This window comes from Rana temporaria, chromosome 5, assembly GCF_905171775.1.
Source record: "Rana temporaria chromosome 5, aRanTem1.1, whole genome shotgun sequence".
Lineage (NCBI taxonomy): Eukaryota > Metazoa > Chordata > Amphibia > Anura > Ranidae > Rana > Rana temporaria.
In genome coordinates this window covers 133,925,859-133,938,604 of record NC_053493.1, presented here as the reverse complement: position 1 = coordinate 133,938,604, position 12,746 = coordinate 133,925,859, and the positions used below count along the sequence as shown (strand labels likewise).

The following is a 12,746-nucleotide window of genomic DNA, read 5'->3' as shown; positions in this document are numbered from 1 at the left end:
TATGAGGGGTAACCTTACGCCAGTCCCACGTATGCCATGTTAAGTATGGCGTCGGGTCCGCGACGTCTTTTCCCGTCGGGTACGTCGTTTTCGTAAGTCGTTCTTGAATACGACTTTACGTCAATGACGCACACGTCGGCGTCATTGACGTTTTCCGTCGAGAACTGGAGCATGCGCACTGGGCTATTTTTAGCCCGGCGCATGCGCAGTTCGATCGGCATGGGGGCTCGCTTAATTTAAATATAAGCCGCCCCCTTTGAATTACGCAGGGATACGCCGGGCCTTTTACACTACGCCGCCGTAAACTACGGTGCTAGTGTTTGGGGAATATAGCACTTGCTCCTGTAAGTTGGGGCGGCGTAGTGTAAATAGCTTACGCGCCGCAGGATCTTAGAGAATCTGGCCCACTGTTATTAACCAAACTTATGCCATACAACTTTACATTGATCCTCTGGCATGTTTACTTGGGGTACTAGATAAGGAATTCTAAACCCCAGTTACCTATATTGCTCTTACTTTGCTCTTGTACCTCGCTAGGAATGGATGCTATTGGCCCTTCTTTCTACCTGTTGGAAGTGGATTGAGCTAGTGAACTCTATTCTTATCCATGAGAAAAACTCTTACCAACATAGAAACTCTACGAGTAAATGTATGAATATATGGCAATGTTGGCTGGTTTAGCCCCTTCCCTACTCCCGCTGTATCACTTATTACAACTTTAACATATATGACTTTTTCACAATGTACCACATATTTCTTGTTGTCATGTTTGTTGATTTCAGCTATAGATGCCTTCCTCCACAACACTGTATGCCAAAGGTACCATTCTATGACTTAATGGATTGGTTTGCACTATCATGGTGTTGTCCATGACCCTAGACAGTTTTTGTGGTTTAATATCGCAAAACTATATTTGACTGCTTGGGTATACTGGTTCTTTGTGCTCTATGTATCTCGTCCACAGAAAAATGTAATTGTTACAATGGATACCCTTTTTTATGATATGAACCTGTATGCTGTACCTTTTTATGTTCTTTAACCGCTTGCCGACCGGCTCACGCTGATATATGACAGCAGAATGGCACTCCTGCGCAAAATTATGTACCTGTACGTCAGTCCGCAAAAGCAGGAAAGCAAGCGCGAGCCCACGGACTCGATGTCCGCCAGTGGCCCACGAGGAGAGAAGAGGCAGGAGGAAATGCAAAATGTAAACAAAGCATTTTCCTGTTCTGCTTAGTGACGTGACAGGGATCTTATGTTCCCTGTCATTAGGAGCAGTGATCTATGTCATTTCCTAGGTAGCCCATCCCCCCTACAGTTAAAACACACTGAGGGAACACACTTAACCCCTTGATCACCCATAGTGTTTAACCCCTTCCCTGCCAGTGACATTTATACAGCAATCAGTGGCTCTGATCAGTTGGTCCCAAAATAGTGTCAAAAGTGGCCGATCTGTCCGCCGCAATGTCGCAGTCCTGATAAACGCAGATCATCGCCATTACTAATAAAAAAATATTAATAAAAATGTCATATATATATATATATATCCCTATTTTGTAGACGCTATAACTTTTGTGCAAACCAATCAATATACATTTATTGCAAAGAATACATATCGGCCTAAATTTCTCTTTTTTTATATATTTTTTGGCGATACTTATTATAGCAAAAAGTTAAAAATATTACTTGTTTTTCAAAATTGTCCGTCTTTTTTTTGTTTATAGCGGGGGGGGGGGGGGGGAGGGACGCAGAGGTGATCAAATACCACCAAAAGAAAGCAATTTTGTTTGGGTACAGCATCGCACAAGCACGCAATTGTCAGTTAAAGGGACACAGTGCCGTAACGCAAAAAATGCTCTGGTCGTTAAGGGGGTAAAATCTTCCGGGGCTGAAGTGATTAATAAACACATTTTTTTTATTTAACAAGCACATAGATACCCAACATGTCTGATCCTAAAATTATGCTAGCAAAAAAAAAAAAAATATTACAACAAACTTTGGTACCCAAAATTATCTATAGGTGTTGCTTTAAAGCCAGATTATCAGTTTAGCTTTTGCCGTGAATGACGTTTAATTACTTAAAAAAATGGCACTGGTAAACAAGTGGTTAAGGGACTGCTTTATAAGAGATTGCACCAATGTTTACTGCTGCTTTGTTTTATGTGGGTAAAAAAGGTTTTATCAAAACATCCTAACATCCATGTCTTACGGCATAAAAAAATAAATAAAAATGAGCAAGCCTGTTAGCTGATATCGGCTGAATGACATTTTTTTTCCATTAGCTATGAAAGAGGAAAGCTGCAAGCCATGTTTTATTTGTACCAGGCAGTTGTTTCTAATCACACATCTCTTCCTTTGAAAGCAGATGAAAGCTCACCCCGAGCAGGCTGCAAGAGTGGCACAAAAATAAGACTTAAAGGTGAACCCTGTTTCCTATGTAGTCTTACTGGTCCTATTTGCAAAGCTAGTGAAAATGGAAGTTTCAAAGTATCCTGATATTTTGTTCCTTGAGTCCAATCCTCCAGGAAATATATGTTGCTGTAATACCTAACTATGTAGAACATTCCGATACACTTTAATGAAAGGCACAATAAAAAAAAAAAAGGTAAGCCATAAGCCACATCTCAGAAGAAATTCAGAAAAATAAGCCAGGTAGCTCTACTGTAAATTTGCAAGTGATGCGTGAAATATGTTGGGTTCTTTTACCTTGGACACTTGCAGTTTATCCAGTCTGTTACAGCTGATAAAGGAGATGAGCCCTTCCCTGTGAAGGAAGTCACTTTGGGAAGGAGCACAGGTAAGTCTTTGTATGGCACAGGGACAGTGCCACAGGATTTGCAGTGGATGACGGGGATAGGTGTTCCCCAGTAACGTTGTCTTGATATGAGCCAGTCCCTTAGCTTGTCGCTGGTTAGATGTCCACCAACCCCCTCGTCCTGGGCTTGTTGGGTTATAGCACAAAATGCTTCATCTCTGCGCATTCCTGTAAACTGAAAAAATCAACACACCATAGTATATTAGACTTGATAATACAAGGGAGACATACATGTGAAAAGATAAGAAGTCTGAAGCCTCGTACACATGCATGGTTTTTCTCGTCTAGATTCCTGGCAGTTTTCTCGACGAAAAACCATACACACGCACAGTTTTCTCGGCAAAAAGCTCCGCCAGCAGTTTTCTTGCTGGTTCTTGCCGAGAAAACTGTGCGTGTGTATGGTTTTTCGTCGAGAAAACTGCCAGGAATCTAGACGAGAAAAATAGAGAACCTGCTCTCTATTTTCTCGTCAGGATTCTCGGCAGTGCCGAGAAACCCGAGCGTGTGTATACTTACCTGCCTCCATGGAAACCCGCGCATACTCGATGAGACTTCGGCGCATGTACGATAGCTGTGTGTACACTCGGTGAGCAAGGAAAGCTTGCCAGGAATCTGGTTAGGAAAAACAAAGTTTTTTTCCTGACGAGATTCCTGACCGTGTGTACAGGGCTTTAGGGCTGATTCACACGAGACTGTGCACATTCTGGTTTTGATAGCCCAATCATTTCAGTGGGCTGCCAAATGTGCATGCATGCACAAAAAAAAGCAGTGCAGGAACCACTTTTACAAATCGTGCCGCAGCAAAACGCATGGTACTGCGTTTGGTTGCATAGATGCTCTTGGGATACCAGTAACAATTAATGACTCCCAGATGTCTAGCAAGGGCAGTGCGCCTTTCTGGTGTCAACAGGTCTTAAATCAAAAAATATAATGAGTAAAGTGGTATTAAATCCAAAAACAAAAATATAATATATTACATCTCATTAATCCTATATGTGGTTGCTGCATTAGTTTTTTTACGCTTTTTTCCCCTGGTACGTAGTAACACACTTCCTGTCTTAGGGTTTCTCCACACTGGAAAGAGAAAAAAAAGATACCTTTGAACAGAAACATTGTCAATCTGGGGAGCGGGTAGTGTTATGCTATTCCGACAAGAAAACCGTCTCTTCTCCCTTCTCTGGCGAAGTCTTCTGCTGGGTCTCCCCTTCCGCTGTCTTCTAGCTCTTTTCCCTCTGCTCTTCCTCTGATGTTGACTCAATGCAATCTTCCGTAATAATGCTGGGTCCGCCATGTGAAATGACTTATACTGGCATGGGGCGGGGCCACCTTGTGAGGTTATCCCCCAATCATGCCCGGGCAGTGATGTTAAAAGGGGCGTGGTCTCCAAATTGCATCATCGGGTGGCCCCGCCCCATGCCAATATAAGTCAATATACAAGGAGGACCCAGCATTACATCGGGAGATCGTGTTGAGTCAACATCGGAAGAAGAGTAGTGGGAGAAAACCCAGAAGACCAAGAAAAAGAGCAAGAAGACCATGAAAAAGAGCGAGAAGGCAGCGAAGACGACCCGGCAAAAGAGCGAGAAGGCAGTGCAGAGAGAAGGCAGCGCAGAGAGGAGAAGAACCAGAGAGGGGAGAAGGACCGGCAGAGGGAAAAGACGTCGTCGGCAGAAGAGGAAGAGCCGGAGCTGCCTTAATAAAATACTTTAAAATCCTGTGTAGTGTGTTTATTTTTTACACTTTTTTTAGTACCCCATACTCATTCACCTAGGGTGGGGGGACCGGGAGCTCCCTTGTTAAAGGGGGTTTCCACATTCCAATAAGCCCCTACCCGCAGACCCCAACAACCAACGACAAGGGTTGTCGGGAAGAGGCCCTTGTCCTCACCAATATGGTGACAGGGTGCCCCAAAGCACCAACCCCTCCATGTTGAGGGCATGTGGCCTGGTATGGCCCAGGAGGGGGGGCATGCTCGCACGTCCCCCCACCCTTCCTGACCTGCTGGGCTACGTGCTCGGATAAGGGTCTGGTATGGATCTGGAAAGGGGGGGGCGCCACTCCATTTTTTTGGGGAGTGGGGGTTCCCCTTAAGATCCATACCAGGCCGAAGGGTCTTGTATCGTCTTGGGGGGGAACCTCACGCAAATTTTTTTTTACATTCTGGTGGGGTTCTCCTTCAAGATTCTCCGCACACAAGTCACACCGTGAGTCGGATCATCTTGATCCGACTTCTATTCAAATGAATAGGCTTCCATGGGGAACCTCTGACTTTGAATAGAGGCAGAAAAACGCATCTGAAAGCTAAACGCACATAGACGCCAATGCAAAACGCGGATAAATTTGCGTTTTTAACGCCGCTGTTTTCCTGGCGTCGGTACTACCTTTACAGCTCGGTTTTTTAATGATGCCTTAGAATCATCAACAGTAATTAAGCACCTCTTGCTGCTCCTCACAAAATTGTATATCATTTGTAGATTTCCCAAAAACAAATAAACAAGAAGAGCGTAGTAGAGTAAATAGCTTTAATATTAAAACATTTTAACTCCACTGCACTTTTTGTGTGCTCTACTTGTTTGTATGTTAGTGTTAGATGCACTATCAGTTTTAGGTGGATTTGGCCAACTTGTGGGTTGAACGAAAAAAAAAAAGAACTAGATTCCCCTATCTACACATTCGAGGTGGATGGAGGAATCCTCCCTGCTGAGCCCTTGCATTCTGACGACGGGGAGACTGAAAAAGGTTTGCCCCATCTAGTTGACTGTACTGCTTGTGGATCCCATCCCGAATACATATAGTAAAAGATTGATTCCTCAAGTTGGGATTTTAAATGGACCACAGGCAGTGATTTATAAAATTACAAATGTATTAAATGTATATAAACGACACATAACATGAATGACAAAAATTGACGATGGAAAAAACAAACACATGAATTGGGGGCAGATGTAAAACCAGCTGAAAGGGAAGCCCGAAGACTGCGCACAACGCATTTCAAAAACACACAGTGTAGATCAGGGGTCTTCAAACTATGGCCCTCCAGTTGTTCAGGAACTACAATTCCCATCATGCCTGTGAATGTCAGAGTATGTGTAGTTCCGCAACAGCTGGAGGGCCGTAGTTTGAAGATCCCTGGTGTAGATCTTCTTCAGGGACTAAACGGGCTTGAGGCTTCCAAAGCTCTGACTTTAATCTGAAGTGTAAACATTCCACCGACAGTAGACAATAACTGAAAAAGTGAAGAGTGAATGATCCGTCAGAGCCACACACAGACGCCGACTGAAGTACTCATGGACCGAGGTGGTTCCCATGTGTCACGATAAACGATATATAGAAAATGCGTTTGGCCACTAGATTTAGCTGCAGCGTATCCCAGCTTTGCAGGGACTTTTAACTCATGGAGGGTATAACCATCCGAAGGCGTAGTGCGTTACTGCTAAACAAACTCAGTCTTAGCATATGCGCATACAGAAATCACCAGCCAAATGCAAAGGGGTCTGTCCTATGGTTCAAGTCCTCATATACTCTTATACATGAAGTGGAATCATATGGCTCCTTTCATCTGCCTGGCATGATGTGCAGCTAGAGAACAATACGTTTGTTTTAAAGCCGGCCAAACACAAAGCAAAATTTGCCCTCCTGCCTCACATACAATACTTCAACTTCAAAATCAAAGTACCTGGGAGACAAATTGTCAGCAAATAGCACCTACACCCAATCAGATGCAGGGTGTGTTTGGATAGTCTGACAGTTGCTGGTGCCGGCTGCCAGAATAGAAAGTCGCAGTGGGAGATCCATCCAGCCATCCGTGTGGTTTACCATGGATAGAGAAATCTGTGTGTTCCCTGCTTATGCGCAGAATCATTATGTGAATATATAGGGAAAAAATCTTGAAAAAAATAATGCAGCCACCACATATGAATTGCCATTAAATAATGATTTTTTTAATTTTTACACAAAATAGAAGAGGTCACATCTAATTAACATTTTTTTTACCCCCACTGCAAACTGTAGATAAACGTTTCCAAGCATTAAACTATGAGCTGAGAGAAGGTTTCTCTATGATCCACATTTGACAGCTAGCAGTGCGCACTGTGCACATTAAAGATCGGAATTAATCAGTGTGGTTTCTAATCACAAAATGTCATAGTCAACAAACCTGTCCATGACCCAGCAGTCATTGTATTTCTGTTCATTTTCAAAATGCATGGACTACCCCCCATTTCAGTCGTGCTTTCCGACTACCCAAGAAAACAGCACCAGTTTTACTGTAGAAAAGAAACTGAGCAAAGTTCAGACCAACTTGTATGCTGTGCTGTAGTTACCATGCAGAGATAACAAGGCCAAATGCAAAGAATTACAAAAGACAACTCCCATTGCATACTGTTAGCAAATGATGTTCCCAAAGTACCACACTTACCCTTGCTGAGTTTATTATTCTCTCAGTGCCATCACTAAGATTTTCGGTAACCGTTGTATAAGTCAAACCCAACTTGTCTGCCAAGATGCCATCTTCCAAGTTTGTGCTTGGAATACCTAATAATACAAAACTCTGCGTTTCTACAACATACAATATTCAATTACCAGCTGAAAAAAGAAAAATCATATCGGAGATGTCTCCTCCAACAGTGCTCGTCATAGTCATTTCTTGATCCTTATTCTGACAAGCAGTGACACAGTACAGGTTAATGCACAATTAGGACAAAAGAACGACTTTGCATCTTCATTCATTTTAGGGCTTTGTTTATATACATAAATTCAGTTCTGCCCTTTATTTTTAAATGGTAAAATTAAAAGTGCTGCACAGTAATCTCTAGTAACTAATCACATTAGCTTTCACCTCAAATAAACAGACATTCTATCACCGGAACAGCTGCTATGAGCTACAGTAAATTGTCCATTGTTTTTACCGTTATAAAATAAACTCTGCAAACTGCAATAAATCACAGTTGCCCATAATAGTTATTTATCGGTATACGGCAACCAGAAGAACGAAGCTGTGTGCCTATTGGTTTGTAGGGGTTACATTTAATACTGCTCTCTGCCTTATGAAATGATGGCCTTCAAGTATTTAATGTGTGGCTTATTTAAAAAAAAAATCCAAATTTCTGAGAGGGTAATTTATTTCTGTAGTTATTCTGTTCTGAAAAATTCCAGAGCCGATTGGCAAGTATAAAGGCTAGTCATGAGTTCCTGCCTACAAAATAGCTAACGAAGCAGGGTCTCAAACTGCTAGCATGTACTAGGCTTTAGATCAGGGGTCTGAAACTGGCGGCCCTTCAGCTTTTGCGAAACTACAAGTGCCATCATGCCTCTGCCTGTGGGCGTCATGCTTGTAACTGCCAGCCTTGCCATGCCTTATGGGACTTGTAGTTTTGCAGTTTGAGACCCCTGATCTAAAGCCTAGTACACGCTAGCATTTTATTTTTTCATTCAACCCAGCAGGCTAAAAGGAAAGAAAAAAACCGGAGGATCTCGAGAGGAGCTTCTGGACTAACTATCCAATGTTAGTACAACGATCTCCCCACTGAGCTATTGTGTTCTGACAGGAGGACGGTCACCAATGGCTGAGAGTGCTGATCAAATGCTGATTGGCAGACCTTTTTCTGTCATGCCCCTTCGACAGAAGGTGGACATTCGGCCGGCTTCTGTACACAGGGGCCGAATGATGGGGCTTAAAGTAGAGTTCCACCCAAAAGTGGAACTTTTGCTTGTTGTACTTCCTCCCCCCTCTGGTGCCACATTTGGCACCTTTTGGGGAGGGGGCAGGATACCTGTCTTTCACAGGTATCCTGCCCCCACTTCCGGGAGCCTCAGCCGCGGGTATTTGCGTCATCGCTGGGGCTCCCTCCTCCTTCCATGGCCGCTGGGCCAGTAGGAGAGAGGAGCGGAGTCTCGCGCATGCCCAGTGGGGTTCAACGGCGTGAAGCCATGAGGTTACACTGCCGAGTTCCCTTACTCGCAATGGAGGCGGCATACACCCAACAGCTGATGGAAACATCAGCTGGGGTGCCGACATTGCTGGACTTCAGGACAGGAAAGGTTCCTGATTATTAAAGGTCAGCAGCTGCAATGACAGGAGCAGGAGCATGAAATGAACCTAAGATCCTTGGTGCTGTTTCCAGTGCTTGTATTAGAGACAAAAAATGCCTAATAAGTAAGAAACAACTAGTTATGGAAATAAAAATAAAAAAATATCTCAACTTAAGTAAAGGTTTTAAACTTTAACTTACCAATTTTACTGTCTAAATAACCCTCAAATTCATGTTTTCCAGAGATGATGATTGGTAGCTCTTGCTTAGTAAATAAATTTATTGCAGATACGCGAGTGAGGCAATCTGTGTTCACAACACAAAGAGAAAAATGAAACATACATACATAGATTTATCACATGCAAATGCAACATTTTTACATGCTTACTAGCTATAGCACGATTCCTCCCTTATGCACTGTCTATTTAACCATTTTATTAAAGCATAATCTGAGTGCTGATAAGCCAAAAGGCCCCTCTCCTCTTTAGTCTAGGGGACACAGCACCCATGGTTGTTAAAAAGAATGTAACATTTTGATTCGTCTCATCACAGAACAGTTTCCACTTTGCAACAGAACATTTTACATAAGCTTTGGCAGAGAGAAGACGGTGACGTTTCTGGAGCATGTACAGATATGTCTTCTTTGATGTCCATTACAGAATCATGCCTGTTTTTAATGTGGTGCCATCTGAGAGCCCGAAGATCACGGGCATCCAATACTGCATTTTGGCTTTGTGCTTGCGCACAGAGATTTCTCCAGATTCTTGGAATCTTTTGAAGATATTGTTAACCACTTGCTGACCAGCCACAGTACATATACTGCGGCAGGTCGGCTCTATTGAGCGAAAAGACGTACCTGTACATTATTTCATGCAAGAGCCAGTGGAGACACACGCTGATTGACCACAGAGGGAGCCAAACAGCGATGTCTGCCAGCCATCCTCCAATCACTCCCCAGAACGATAGAACGGCGGTCTGCCAATGTAAACCAGGCAGACCGCCGTTCTGACAGGGATGAACTCAGTGATCTTGCGTTCCTGCTAAACAGGAACACTGATCTGTGTTCATCCAGTGATTCCATTACCAACACAGTTAGAAAGCATCCCCTGGGGACACACTCTTCTGCTTGGGAAGGGCTCCTGTTTGCCGGCCGGCATTTGTTTTTAATGCAATCTTCCATTTTAATATATGCTTATTGGGATTTTTTTACCAAAAATATGTAGCAGAATACATATTGGCCTAAATTGATTAACAATTTATTTTTATTTTTTTTCAAAATTGTCGTTTTTTTTTGTTTCCAGCGCAAAAAATAAAAAAACGCAGAGGTGATCAAATACCACCAAAAGAGAGCTCTATTTGTGGGAAAAAAGGGCATCAATTTCTTTGGGGTACAGCATCGCAAGACAGCGCAATTGTCAGTTAAATGAATGCCGTGCCGTATCGCAAAAAATGGCCTGGTCATTAAGGGGTAAAACCTTCTGGGGCTGAAGTGGTTAAAGTCTTAGCAATTTTTACATTGAGGAACATTATTCTAAAATTGTTTGAAAAAATTTGGACGCAGCTTTTCACAAATTGGTGAATCTCTACCCTATTCCCCATTCATGTTACTGACCTGAAATGAACCTAGTTAGTTGCAAAATGTTCTTGCAGCTCTGCTTTGTTAGTACCACCTAACTTTGCCAGCTTTTTGTTGCCCTGTCCCAACTTTTTTTGGGATGTTTTGCTGCCATCAGTTTCATAATTACCTTATTTTCTCTTAAAATGGTACATTTTCTCAGTTTAAACATTTAATACGTTTTCCATTTTTTTTGGAATTGGGGTTGTAGTTGCTATAGGCAAGTTCCCCCCCCCCCCATATTCATTTTAGAAAGCTGGACCTAATAATGCATAAATTCTGAGCATGAACTCCTGAACTTCCAATTTTATATAATTTTTATACTCTTCAGAGCCCCAGAAACAAATCGTTTTTTTTTTTTTTCCCCTTAAACTAGGCATACAACATTTTCACAATAATTTCTTATCTCAATGGTCAGGATCCACTGTCACCTCTGATCACTGTAGTTTCTCACCTTTGCCTGCTGTGAAAGCCTCCTGCAGGACTCCTCTCACACTGCTACCCCCGTGCAGCAATCTGTGACTTGGTAATATTGCAATGTGTGATGCCCCATAAATAGCTTCTGGGTTGAAAGCATAAGCTGAAATAACTTCTCCAGTTTCCACATTGTCCACCTGCAATATAACAGGAGACAGATAAAGTTTTACCATAAAGCTAGCCAAATTCAGCAGAGGGTCCTTGGAATTACAGGCACAATTTTACAGCCTTTGGGCACTTTTGATGGCTATTGGGTCTCTAAAAATGGTAATTTCAGACTTTAGACTCCTCAGCAGGTTCAAACTCTGGTTCAGGTGTATCAGTGGAAAAGATAGACAACTGGACAAAGTATTATAACTAATGTTAGTTTGTTACCTGATCATGTATTACCTACAGACACCTCGTGCCCCTAAAGACATCTTTCCACTGATGCAGTGAAAATGTGGAAGGAAGAAGTAGAGGTAATATTAACAGCAACCAGTCAGATTCCAACTGTTCTTTTCTAAACTGAAGTTCAAACTTCGATTGCTCGTTTAACGAGAGGGGATCGGGAGTTGTGTGTGTAAACACACAGCTCCCGGTCCTATTAGGGGGAGAAATGCTGATCTTCTGTTCATGCAACTTATGAACAGAAGATCAGTCATTTCCCCTAGTGAGGCAACCCCCCTACAGTTAGAACACACCCAGGGAACATACTTAACACCTTCCCCGCCCCCTAGTGTTAACCCCTTCACTGCCAGTGGCATTTTTTATAGTAATCCAATGCATTTTTATAGCACTGATCGCTATAAAAATGCCAATGGTCCCAAAAATGTGTCAGAAGTGTCCGTCATAATGTCGCAGTACTGAAAAAAAATCGCTGATCGCCGCCATTACTAGTAAAAAAAATTATTAATAAAAATGCCATAAAAATACACCCTATTTTGTAAACGCTATAACTCTTGCGCAAACCAATCAATAAACGCTTATTGCGATTTTTTTTGATGAAAAATATGTAGAAGAATATGTATCGGCCTAAACTGAGGAATACAATTTTTTTTTTATATATTTTTGGGGGATATTTATTATAGCCAAAAGTAAAAAAATATTATTTTTTTTCAAAATTGTCGCTCTATTTTTGTTTATAGTGCAAAAACTAAAAACCGCAGAGGTGATCAAATACCACCAAAAGAAAGCTCTATTTGTGGGGAAAAAATTACGCCAATTTTGTTTGGGAGCCACGTCACACGACTGCGCAATTGTCAGTTAAAGCGACGCAGTGCCGAATCACAAAAAGTGCTCTGGTCTTTGACCAGCAATATGGTCCGGGGGTTAAGTGGTTAAAACCACAACGTGCATAAAAGCTCACTGAAACGTGCATGTAAACTGAGGTCTCTGCAAGTGAAATCTGAGTGGTTTTCCCATCATTTTTCATGCTAGTATGGTGCGATCGAGCATTGTAAACCCCTTTTTAGAACTTGTAGCTAGCTATAGGTAAGCCTAGAATAAAACTTACCTATAGGTACTGTAAATATCTGCTAAACGTACGTAGTTTAGGAGATATTTACCTTGTAGCATGCCGATGATGTCATTGGCCCATACACTGTGAAGAAACAGCCCTCTGTGCTGTTTCTTCCCAAGCGAGTGCCATGACTGACAGCTCCGGCACGCATGCGTGGGATTGAAGTCATGTGGCTCCGGCCAGTCACAGAGCCGGAGTCTGTGGCCCTGGAAGGAAGAGTGATCAGGGACAAGCTAGTAGACCAGCACAAGGTTGGAATGGGCTACAAGAAAATCAGCAAGAAGCTTGGTAAGAAGGAGACAACTGTTA

General features: G+C 42.5%; 1 protein-coding gene across 1 annotated transcript in view; it reads right to left on the bottom strand.

The window, feature by feature from the left end:
* Window positions 1-12,746, bottom strand: part of LARS2 (leucyl-tRNA synthetase 2, mitochondrial) — a 268,511-nt gene that overhangs the window by 75,889 nt on the left and 179,876 nt on the right. The window contains exons 9-12 of the mRNA XM_040353150.1: window positions 10,914-11,073; window positions 9,046-9,150; window positions 7,233-7,348; window positions 2,707-2,990 (exon numbers count right to left, since the gene is read on the bottom strand). Of these exons, the coding sequence (XP_040209084.1) occupies window positions 2,707-2,990; window positions 7,233-7,348; window positions 9,046-9,150; window positions 10,914-11,073 (665 nt within the window). The remainder of the gene's footprint in view (window positions 1-2,706; window positions 2,991-7,232; window positions 7,349-9,045; window positions 9,151-10,913; window positions 11,074-12,746) is intronic.